The following is a 12,990-nucleotide window of genomic DNA, read 5'->3' as shown; positions in this document are numbered from 1 at the left end:
AGTGCACAATGCACAATTTTTACAATGAGGTAAGAAAAAAAACACGTAGAGAAGCTACTCAATGACATTATCAGATGCCAGACAGAATAGTATAGATGTTCTTGTACAGAAAGAAAACATCCTGAATGACGTGAAGCCAGAATTATATGCCATTAAAATAGAAAGACATGGAAAGCAACTCCTTTTCACCAATGATTTTCAAGCTGCATCATTCATGTCTTTTTTATACTAATATTGAACGACCACTATGTAACAGTTAATTGAAAAGTCAATGTTCATTTTTAAAAGTAGATTGCTTTGGACTGTGGTTAACAAAAGTGGGGAACAATGAACACTGACAACCTTTTAAATTTATTTTCAATTATTTACCACAGATGTAGACTCCACCTTTTGCACATATTACAAAGAAATTTAAGAAAATTTATAAGAATCAATGCTATAGTGTTTATTGTGAAGTCTGAATTTTACAGTGTTGTAAAATTTCAATGTTTTTCCTTATTTTAAATATAACAAGGGCAATGTATGCAAATATTAACCTCAAGATATTTCATCCATTAATATAAATGGGTTGAATTAATGAATATGGCAATGAATTACAAATATCAGTATAGAATACTTACAGTCAAAAAGCTTAATTCAAGGTCACCACAATCAGACAGAATTAAAGGTCTCTCACCAAATATCAATGTACTACAAGTGCAATCCTAGACAACACCTCACATTAATACCAGTTAATAAAACATTAATCCATTTTACTAATTTCCAGCTTTTTCACCTTCCCCCTTAATTTTTGAACAATTATTGCTGATTATGGATGAGAAAAGGTCTTATTATGAGGTGTCAGCAGACCTTCTGTTCAAAACCCACATCAATTTTTTTCCACATAAAAGCAAGCTGACTGGAACATGAAGTCATCTGAGAAATTAATAGGATAGTTTAAAGATTGTTAACATGTGGTCATCTGCAGCTAATAATTACAGCTCAGTTGGCCACGTGCCTGAAATTTAATGAAAGGCCTTTTGAATACTAGATGATTTTGAATTGGTAATCTAAATATTGAGTTGTGTGTGTAAAAAACAATAGGACAGAATGAGAAAGTTTAAAGTGAGTTTGGCAAATGAAGTACTACTATTAGTTCTGAGGAAGGGTCACTAGACCCGAAATGTTAAATCTGTTTTTTCCTTCACAGGTGCTGCTAGACCTGCTGAACTCTTCCAGTAACTTTGTTCTCATTACTACTATTAGTTATATCAGCAGAGATCGGATGCTGGACATATATGAATGCAGATGTTGCAGCATATCCAATGGAGCTGATCTGACAGTTGGAAAACATTGGCAAGGTGGAAGAGTTCACAAAGTGGATGCTGGTAACTGTCAAGATGGGGAAGGTAACTGTTTTTATGGAAGGAGTCACTAAAAAGAAAATCATAATTCATAGGTTTTAGATTCCCTACAGTGTGGAAACAGGCCCTTCAGCCCAACAAGTCCACACCAGCCCTTGAAGCATCCCACCCAGACCCATTCCCCTATAACCCACACACCCCCCTGAACACTACGGGCAATTTAGTATGGCCAGTCCACCTAACCTGCACATCTTTGGACATAATTCATAGGTATGATGGAATACAATCATACAGCATCTAGGACCTGTAAAAGGCTGGGACAATTATATGAAATATATATTTTTTGATAGAAAAGAGCAGCTGAAACAAGATGATATTAGGTTCAGACACAGGAGTGCATAAGGTGTTAACAGTTTTGCTCGAATGCTGTGGCCACTAACCACCCACAAAATGGAATTGTCATATGTAGAGAGGGAAAAACATTGAGCAGCTAAATGAGAATATTACAATCATATGATGCATATGCAACATAAGAAAACTGTGTCAGGTCATTGGTAGCCATATGGAATGAAGTATACATTGTTTTACTCAAGCTCTGTACCAATCACCTGGTCAACTGATTGATGGCAAAGTGTAATGTACATGTATCTTCTATTTTTATTTTCCAGTACTTAATGTTACAGTGTCCTTTGTATTTGTCTACAGGGAGTTTCATCTTGCCCTCATCTGCCTACATGAAAATCCTCAAGCTGTCTGCAACATCCTAGATACTCCCTCAAATGTCACTTGGTGTCATCTGGACATTTCACTACCTTATAATGCAGCTTTAATCCCATGTCCGAACAAGAAGGAACCAAGGTTGCAACAAGTACTTCTCCATTCATTGCAGTTCCCTTTATGTAAGCTTTGTTTTCTTCCCTTTAGTCTGTTACTAATCCACATCCATAAATCATAGTTAAGGTATCAGGTTTTCATGTAGTACTTTCTGGAAACCATTTGGTAAAGGAAAATATGGCTAATCTTACAACTTATCTGTTACATTTGCCACAAGAAAACTGTGGAGCAATGTAGTTGAACATGTAAAAAAGATAACAAAACAGCCTTCTTCCATGAGGGGAATGAGAAGTGTGATTGGGAAGGGAGTTTAAACTATAAAGGACCAATATGGAATCAAAGTCTAAAATGTTTACCTCTTCTCAAGCCATGTTGTCCTTACTTTATTAGGCTACATTTGTTGTAGTGCCCTTTCTTTTTGTTTTTAGTTAGTTATTACATTAGTTTTATGATCAAGTTAATGGATCTGTAGTCATAAGATGAAACTCTTAGTTATCTCTCTTCAGCATGCAAATGGACTTACCAACTTCTTAACACTTAGCAGTGTTCAAAAACTTGCTTGAAATAGCTATCAACATTTAACAAGTTTTATCCCTTCATCTGCAAGTATTCTGAGCCATACCCCTCTGAGAACCAGAAAGAAATAGAGAATTTTAGTGAAGGACTCCAAAGATTTGGTAGTTGAGAGCACAGCTTCCAACAGTGTAACACAAGAGATTAGGAAAGAAGCCAAAACTGAAAGCCACAAAGTATCAACTATTTCTTATCAAATCTTCATACATAATTCTATCTAGATCCGTTATGGCTTATACTCCGTTCCCAATTCCTGGGAGCACTGAGGTTTTGAAAGATGTTAAATCGTTGTCAACCAATTTATGTGCAACCATGCCCCCAATCTATGTTACTACACTTGCCCCTAGTACACCAGAAAAGCTGCAGTACAGCTCTTACCACCATCTCCAAGAATGCTGCATTCATGAAAAATTAGCCATGGATGTATATTTTTCTTTTTACTGATCACAACTAAGAATGAGAGGAATTTATTACAAACCCTTCTAAGTCATAAAGGAGAGAAGGAGTGCTGATTGGACACTAGCTTGTCATTGTCCTTATTGAAGGGATCACTGTTCAGCATCATTGCATCCTGGTCAGGTGCATCAGGGAGATAACTATAATAGACAGCTCCTTACAAGACAAGCTGTTTTGTGGCTCATATGGTTGAAAAAAAAACTGAATTCTGACAAGTAACTATTAACTTCTGTAAGAGTAAATCTTAAAGAACATCAAATAAATCTTAAAAATAACTCAGAAGAGTTTTTAAATATCAAACAACACTTTCTCCATTGACACTCATCCACCAATTCCAATCATTAACCTTTTTATTGCAATACAAGTTTGGTGGAACTAATCAGGCTTTACTCTTCATAACATCACACACTTTGAAGAAAACTGTGAATGAAAAAGAATATCAAATGGTGCTTCAGTAAAATATTTGATGTATTGGCATGCTTATATTGCCCATCAAAAGTCTCAAGCCATATTATGTTCTGGCGCAGTGGAAAGAAACAGAAGTGTGATAATGTGAAAAAACAAAATTAATACATGTCAATATCTGGATCTTTGAATATATCACACAGTTCCCGTAGCTGGCTGTGCATTAGTGATTCAATGGTTAAAGGTAACAGGACTTATTTGTTACATCTTGTACTTTCTAGCAGACAAAAGCTCTTCTCTGCTAGCAACATTCCATGTTGTTTCGTTCAGTATCAGTTGGGAGCCAGCTGGGCAACTGGTGAAGATGGTTCAAAGACATCATCCTCAATAGTCTCCTCAATGGGTTTCATTTTTCCTGAAGTCCTAGTATATGGAGACCTTTCTGTTACGTTTGAAAGAAAACAGAAACAAAATAAGTATCTCTGCAATGAAATCATTGCTTTGAAGCTAACTGTTAATAATGAAAGTTTTTTTAAATCTACAAACTTGATTACCATCTTGTTGATTGGGGCCCTAAGCAAAATGGAAAGTGAAGCCCCCCAGGTTTTACTGTCAAAGCAATCACAAGATTTGTGCAAAAACGTTACCAACAGTTGAACGTAAAGTTAAAGTTGCCATTGTCCTACTGGACCATATGGCTGCTCTTCTCATTAGAGAGAGAGAGATGACTGACAGTGGTTTAACTGGAGAGTCACCTAGGTGAGGGAACAGGTTGAGAAGGATGGTATTTTACGACAATCTCTCCAAGTGTGGGAACTGAACCCATGTTGTTGGTATCGTCTGCATCACTAGCTGGCAGTCCAGCCAACTGAGCTAACTGACCTCCCCCCCCCTCCAAACAACAACTGCAAGATTGGGTCAATTAAATACAAATATCCAAAGTTACTGTCTAGACTGAGCTGGATAGTTTTTAGGTTTTTTCAAAAGGAAGTGGTGTGGGCATGTCAAGATAAATGATTTCCCGTGCATACACTCTAAGTGATGTAGAACAAAACAGCACCTTACTGTCTGGCTTACCACTGACATGCCTTGAACCATGTGAAGTTGCTACTTACACTGCAGACATCAGTTAAGCTTATCAAAGAAAGTGATATTTTATCCAATTCAGGTCAGTTTGCAATCCTTCAGTTTGTTTTGTAAGGAGACACAGTTATTAATCCAGCTTACTCAGATCTCAGATATCCTGCCATCCCTACTGCAAAGATCACACTTTCTGTGACTCACTATGCAGGAAGTTTAAAAACCTAAACACGTGGGGTAAGCTTAATGAACAGCAGATGCCACAGCCTGCCACAGAAAATTAGGATCCATTGTGTTCCCATCGACATTTCAAAGGGCAACTAATAGCTCATAGGCGTATCCTGCTGGCTTACTTGCTGGTTTGATTCTGCACTCATTCTCAAATAGCATATTTTCCTTTTAGAAACTAAAAGACTGTTACTCTGCTCTTAATGAGATATTCAATCACAGACATCATACCAAGACACAGCAAATTAATTCGTTAAAGAAATTCTTAAATATTAAAGATAATGGGAACTGCAGATGCTGGAGAATTCCAAGATAATAAAATGTGAGGCTGGATGAACACAGCAGGCCAAGCAGCATCTCAGGAGCATAAACATTAAAAGTGCCTTTGGAAAATAAATCAGAAAATGTTATATTGAAAATAAAAGTTTCTTTAGTAATTAAAACACAAAACTAAACAGTACTATAAAATATAGCTGGGGACAATGATAATAACATTTGTCTCCTCCAACCTTATAAATGATTATTTGTCTAGCTCCATAGGCCTACTTAAAATTCCAAGATATCCTTTAGATATTTTAACGATCCATCAACGTCAATCATTTTCATGCTATAATCAGGTGAATTTCATTGAAATTCAGGCATAAATTATTGCTCAAGACTAATATTCATCAGAACACCTCCGCTCAGTTCGCAACAAACAACTGCACCTCCCAGTCGCAAACCATTTCCACTCCCCCTCCCATTCTCTAGATGACATGTCCATCATGGGCCTCCTGCACTGCCACAATGATGCCACCCGAAGGTTGCAGGAACAGCAACTCATATTCCGCCTGGGAACCCTGCAGCCATATGGTATCAATGTGGACTTCACCAGTTTCAAAATCTCCCCTTCCCCTACTGCATCCCTAAACCAGCCCAGTTCGTCCCCTCCCCCCACTGCACCACACAACCAGCCCAGCTCTTCCCCCCCACCCACTGCATCCCAAAACCAGTCCAACCTGTCTCTGCCTCCCTAACCGGTTCTTCCTCTCACCCATCCCTTCCTCCCACCCCAAGCCGCACCCCCAGCTACCTACTAACCTCATCCCACCTCCTTGACCTGTCCGTCTTCCCTGGACTGACCTATCCCCTCCCTACCTCCCCACCTACACTCTCTCCATCTTCGGTCCGCCTCCCCCTCTCTCCCTATTTATTCCAGTTCCCTCTCCCCATCCCCCTCTCTGATGAAGGGTCTAGGCCCGAAACGTCAGCTTTTGTGCTCCTGAGATGCTGCTTGGCCTGTTGTGTTCATCCAGCCTCACATTTGATTATCTTGGAATTCTCCAGCATCTGCAGTTCCCATTATCTCTCATCACTAATATTCATCATACAGTTTACCTGAAATCTTGGAGGAAAAGAAGTAAAAGAAATTGCATTAGTAAGTTTTGTTTTATTTACATATGTGGTTAATACCAGGCAATGTGAAAGTGTAATGTTAAGTTTTTAAAAATGGTACATTCATGCAGATTGAAGGGATACACAAAAACATAATTACATCCATAACACTCAAATACTAATGTACACACTTTATTTAAAAAAAAATGAGGAAGAAATTCACATTTTATTAAATCTACCTTAATTATGCTGAAAGGCTAACTAGCAAAGACAGCTTGGTGACCTAAATTCAGTGTGATTCATTACCACCTTAAGAAACTGCTCTCAATGTACATGGAGAGCTCCATTTTACCAGCTGTGCCCCATTCAGCAATACTATCAGGCAATTGAACACATGCAATTAAACAGTCAGACAGTGTTTAATGCTCATCTAGGCATCCTGCATTTGTTGCTAGAAGAAATAGAACAGATGTTTCAGCTCAACCAAATTATCAATATTAAATGGATTTTCAAAAGGGTGTGGATGCTTGACAATAATTATGCAACAGCACACCTGACCAATAATTATTAGAGACCGAGAACCGTTAAAAGTCACACAAGGTGTTTGCAAGAACATGCTAAAATGGATTTTTGTTAACCCACTTGTAACGGTCACAGTGTAAAATGATTTTCTTCCTTTACCTCTCCTAAGGCGAAGGCTGAGGGGCAACTGCGGCATTTTCATGGAAATCATTTCAAAGCAGGGATCAATGTGAAGGAGTGTTTCTCAACTGTATAGCTCAGTACTGAACATTTATCCACTGAGTCAAGAGTTACCAGCCTTGGCTATTCTGCCTGTAACATGACAGTACAGAATTGTGTAATCTAGACATCAGTATAAAACCATTAAATCAAAAGAACAACAGCATCAGTTACATAGTCTTCCATCCTGCAGCCATAAATAATATTAAAAATGTTGCCAGTTATTCAAAAGGTGAGGAGTATTGTAGTTTAATCAAGAACAAAAAGGCTCATAAAAATGTAGACAGATTAGAGTACCAGGCAATCACTGACATCTAATTAGAACTTCACTGTTAAACCATTAGGCCAAATTCAGATTAAAACAAGATACGGGGCTCTCTCGTAGGGAAAATGCAGGAAAGCCCAATGGCTTAAACAACTTTACAATAATGAGTTACAATTTAGGCAAAATATTTTAAGTGCCATTCCTTTAAGATCAAGATACTGGGAAACTCAGAAACACAGGGAGCCTGGAGTGCCTGTCCACAGATGGCAGAGCAGGTTATATAGCTGGTTATGAAGGCATATAGAACATTAGCCTTTATCAGTCATAAGAAATATTATAAAACGAATCAGGTTATGTTGGTGCTGTACATAATTTTGGTCAGGCCACAGCTAAATTACTGTGTGCATTTGTGGCCACTACACGAGAGGAAGGTTGTGTCAGTACTGGAGTTGGGTTGGAATGTTTTGGCTATGAAGAGAGGCTGCAGAAGCTTGGGTTGTTTCTTTGGAGCAGGGAAGACTGAGAGGCAACCTGATTGAGATGCACTACATGATGAGGGGCTTGGACAGGGTGGACAGAATGCAACTGTTCCCCTTAGCTGAAGCATTGAAAACGAGACCGCATAATTTTAAGGTGAGATGGGAAGAGTAGATGGGATTTAAGGAAAACCTTTTTCACCTGGGGTTGGTGAGAATCAAGAATGCACTGCCTTGGAGAATAGTAGAGGCAGGAAACCTCACAAAACATATATATGAAGACTTGAAACATCATAAAATTCAAGGCCATGGGCTGCATGCCGGAAAATGAAATTAATGCAGATAGGTCCATGCAGGTTAAGTGGGCTGAAGGGCCTCTGCTGTGCTGAATGTCTATCAGATTCACTACAACTGCAATTCATGTAATCTTTCCAACATGGCAGTACAGTTTTAAATTGTGGTCAGTCGTGTGACAGTTCTATTATCCAGCACATACAACAACATCATCCTGTTCTGCTTCAAGAAGCAGCATTTACTTAAATGTAAAACATCACTATGACAATGTTGAACTACAATAATACTGCATTAATACTCCAGACTAGATTACGTGCCCAAATCCTAGATCAGCAATTTTCAATCTACAATCTTCTGGTATATAACCCAAGGACACTCTAGTTAACTCAAGGCATCAGAACAACAGCAATAACTGAATTTTCCTCTAAGACTTATTGATTTAATCAGGTTATCTCTGAATAATTAGAACAAATTAAATTCTTGATTTATATTACTTTTTTCAGTACCTGAGACCATGTAGTTAGTCACAATCGGACCAAGCATGAACAAAATGCAGCAGTTGACTCCTTTCAGACAAATTAGAGCAGTCTTGCAGGTTAGTTCCTTTTCACAAAAGTGAAAACAACATAAAAAGTGTTAACATCAAGTACAAAAACTCCACAGCAACACAGGGGAGCACACAGCTACCATAACAACCTTGATTTTGCAGAGTTGAGCATCAAATTAGGTCAGAAGACAGAACCAACTGAGAGTTAGTCTGTTGGGTCACATTGAAAGTTTCACATCCGATTTTACTTTATTTTTAGATTAGAATAGTGAAAGTTATTTGTTGCTGTACAACTCTAAGACCTACTGATGTAATCGGGGAAGGCTACAGTGTAATAGAACTGTTACTGGACTCAGCAGGGAACCAAGGCCAAGTCAGAGGGATAGGAATTCAAATCCTACCATTGCAGTTATTAAAATGTGAATTCAACAAGAAAGAAAATCTGGCTTAATGCTGAACATGGAACCATTGTTATAAAAGGAAATCTGATTCACTAATGCCTTCTAGGGAAAACAATCTGTCATCATTACCTGTTCTGGCGCATATATCACTCCAGACCCACAGTTGTTGATGCTTAATTGCTTTTGAGAGGGTAGTTAGAGATGAATAATAAATGTGATCTGACCAGTGCAATGACAAGGAAAAATTTTAAAAATCTTTTCCCAGAAAATTAAATGGATGGCTTATAAGTTTGATATAGATTCATTTTATACGAACTGTGAAAGGAATCGGTCTAATGAACCAAAAAGCATTTTAAAATCCTACACTTTTATAAAATAGAAAGTGTCAAAGCACTTCTTGGTCAGGCACCATGGCCAATTTGTGCTGTATGTGCCCATCTAACTGGACATAGCATAAAATTATGTCGTAGTTTTGATGCCTTATGGCAGTGATGAAATGGAATACAAGCTGGATGGTATTTGTGGAACATGTGCCATTGGTGGTGATTTATATTAGGCATCAGCTTTCTAAAAACTATTTTATGTTTCAAGTTCCTTTATGGATCATGTTAAGATATAAGGACTTTGGGAAACATTAACAGCAGAGGTAGTGGAGAAAGGGTTCTGAAAACCCTGTTTGATGAGTGGGTTACCTTGATTTAAATTACGCAAATTTCTTTGTTAAGTGGAATTCATACTGCAAGCAGTTAGTTTCGAAGGGCGAGACTATCGTGAAAAATCACACTTTCTTAACATGTGGAAGAAAGGAGAAGAAAAGTGCCATTTATTTGATGCTCACGGATTGATGAAGCAGTAGATCCCCCATGTAGAAAGTGTGATAGTCCATCTTCTGTATCACTTGTACTGGCCATACTATTTCTCATTTTCATCATTGAAAGTTGGGAGCAAAGGCTCGGCTGTCGCTCAAGTTTTTTGGCAGTCTGTAACAAAAAGAAACTGCATTTTCAGAAACAAGATAAACAGAACCTTATTTCTCAATATTGGTTACTTACTTTGACTGCCCAGATAGTTAAATTCCAGGAGCCTAACTCAATGCACAGTTGCTATTATTGAATTTGGCTCTTGTCTGTAAAATAGAGATGTACATTTCCAGTTCCAGATAAGACAATATTTTGAACTTGGTTCTGGGAAGGCCCTGCTTTGTATATTTTAAGACTGTTGGATAACTCTGAAATAATAGTTTCACTAAAATAACCTTCACTTAAAACAACACCATGCTCCTAAAGCAACGCTGATGATCGCATTATTATCTTATGAACACCTGAACCATCCTTGGAAACCAGAAACCTCTCAAATCCAATTACAGATACTTGATAGAGGAGGCTGTCTGAGGTGGCCTCTGTTACAGCTCAATATCTGACATAGCTGTCGACTAAAATATCGTTGCAATAAAGCAACAGCTCGCAAAAAGCTCTTTTTTTATGCAGTATGCCAACACACTTCCCTTTCTTTATAAAAAAAAACATTAAATGGACAGAGTGTGCTAGTTTGAGTGTGGATGTTATGTTTCACCATTACGGGATGTACTTCCCACTTTGAGAGAATGATTTCCTTTTTTGCACAGACAACGATTACAAGTTACGTTATGTATCCAGGCCTGCTGATTAGGGTTGTCTGTAAATTCCTCCCATATTAACCTTCCTGATTTTGACCAGAGTAACTATGTGTAAGATGCATCAAGTCTGCTCTGGATACTGATACTGAGTATGCCACACTGCACCCACCCATCTCCGTCTAAATTGAAATGAGATAACGCAGTGGAAGCAATGACAAAGAACTGGAATATTTTGCAGCTATTCTCAAGGATATTAAATTCGAGTGAGTCATATTAAAAATAGTAGCAGCATGTACTGTGATCTACATGTGTTGTGCTTTACAATAAGGGAACTAACCTTCCAGAAGCCTCGGTAGACTCGTCTGTTACTAGAAAGTCCAATTTAAATCTCAAAGAATGGAGTGAAGCATTCCTTTAAAACAACAACATTTGGAGAAGGTTGGGGGGGGGGAAGAGAGACGGAAGTGGGGGGGGGGGGGGGGTGGTGAGGGGTCCAAAATACATAATATCCAGTGGATAAAACATATAAAACCAGTAACTGTTTATTACATAAGGCTACAGGTGGTGTACATTTTATTGGAAAAAAATTTTGCCCAAAGCATAACCACAACATGCAAACTTTCTGCACAGTTATATGGCAGAGCAAGAGCAGGTATGAGAAAGTTCTGGGCCACCACTCTTAAAATAAACTCACCACTGATTTGAAACAGGACGTTCAGAATTCCCAAGTTTTTTTTTGTTTAAACGATGATGTCACAGTATTACAATATGCAAGGGAGCACATTGTCATTTATCACACATCCACGAGTCTTTACATTTTCATGGTCTTTACAAGTATTTCTAAAAATTAATTCATGGGATGTGGGCATCATCTACATTTATTGTCCATCCCTAACTGCAGTTAAGACTCAACCACATTGCTGTGGGTCTGGAGTCACATGTAGGCCAGCAGCTTCCTTCCCTAGAGAACATCAGTGAACCAAATAGGTTTTCCAACGAACAACAATGGTTCCATAGTCAGCATTAGTCTCTTAACTCAAGATATGTATTGAGCCCAGATCCCCAAAATATTACTTGGGTCTCTACATTAATAGTGTAGCCAAAATACCAGTACAACACTGCCTTCCCTCAACTTATTCATTCTGATTTGGTGCCCACTGTTTCCCTCCCTCCTATGCCAGCTGGCTGAAGTTCCACCAACTTTGGAGGGGCATAATGCACGTGACAGCCATAGACAGTGCCCTTTTCCACCAAAATGGATTCAAAGCACGCACACGCACGTGCACGCCCAGGAACCAAGTCCAATTACAGTACTCAGCTGCCCTTAAGTGAAACTACATAAAATAACACTAACCCAGTATCATTCCTAAGACTCTGTGGTCTGTATGACTTACTAATGGTGTCATGACTGATAGCAAAAACGAGGGTGTGTTGAAGAAAATATCTATGCAATAAAGCAACAGGACACAAAAAGCTCTTTTTTTTGTGCAGTATGCCAACTCACTTCCCTTTCACTTAAAAAAAAATTCAATGGACAGAGTGCTAGTTTGAGTGTGAATGTTATGTTTCACCATGGATTAAAACAAGACATTTGTCCTACCACCTAAAGTTTATGCAAAGTTCATAGCTCTTGCAATTTTTCCATCGACCCCTGAGGTGGCAAATTCACAACACCCATTATGTGATTATTAGCTTTTCCTTTAGAATTTTTTACAGGATTTGTATTTCCACCACTCTGATTGGAATGGCAGTAAAGTACTGACAGTAACTTAATGGAATGCAGTCTCCAGTTCCTTACTGGGTTTACCAATTACAGTATGAAGGATACAGAAAATAAATAAATATTTCTTACACAAGACTTGCTTGCCTGACTCTTAAGATCTGCTTGCAAAAGATTACAAAAATAAAGGATTTGGGCAGGAACAGAGACTGAGGATTGGCCTGCAACACTGATGTTTCACATTCAATTTGGAAAATTCCATTTCAACAAAAGAAAACCAATATTTTGATAATAGCTTAACCTTCATTCAGCATGGAGTTACTGGTATAACCACTACAACATACACAGAAGCAAAAATGGTACAGCTCTGTCTTACTTCTATTAGAGATCGAATCTGCATTAGCACTGTAAAATAATTCAACATCTTGCTCCTCAATTGTGACAGCAATCTTTTTATTATGCAATAACTTTGAATTTATTTGGCACTACTTATAATAAAATAGCAGAGCAGTTTACAAGACATATGATTTACTCTCAACATTCACCCAACATCTTTAAATCTTCCTTCTTCAAAAAAAAGTTATGGGCTATTTGAATCTTTCAAAATAATTACAGTCTTATTACCTGTTCCTAAATAT

General features: G+C 38.1%; 1 protein-coding gene across 4 annotated transcripts in view; it reads right to left on the bottom strand.

Moving 5' to 3' along the window:
• Window positions 1-430: 430 nt before the first annotated feature.
• The window catches only part of bves (blood vessel epicardial substance), a 52,388-nt gene continuing 39,828 nt past the window's right edge, over window positions 431-12,990 (bottom strand). For 2 of the 4 annotated variants that reach the window (XM_048530606.2, XM_048530603.1), the window contains 2 exons: window positions 9,856-9,997; window positions 431-4,053 (listed from right to left, as the gene is read on the bottom strand). In XM_048530606.2, coding sequence (XP_048386563.1) covers window positions 3,944-4,053; window positions 9,856-9,997 — 252 coding nt within the window. In that variant the 3' untranslated portion in view covers window positions 431-3,943. Of the gene's footprint in view, window positions 4,054-6,974; window positions 7,128-8,575; window positions 8,673-9,855; window positions 9,998-12,990 lie in introns of all 4 variants that reach the window. The other 2 variants (XR_009445674.1, XM_048530604.2) reach the window with 2 other exon arrangements.

This window comes from Stegostoma tigrinum, chromosome 4 (assembly GCF_030684315.1).
Source record: "Stegostoma tigrinum isolate sSteTig4 chromosome 4, sSteTig4.hap1, whole genome shotgun sequence".
In the NCBI taxonomy this organism is placed as follows: domain Eukaryota; kingdom Metazoa; phylum Chordata; class Chondrichthyes; order Orectolobiformes; family Stegostomatidae; genus Stegostoma; species Stegostoma tigrinum.
This window is presented reverse-complemented; position numbering and strand designations above follow the sequence as displayed.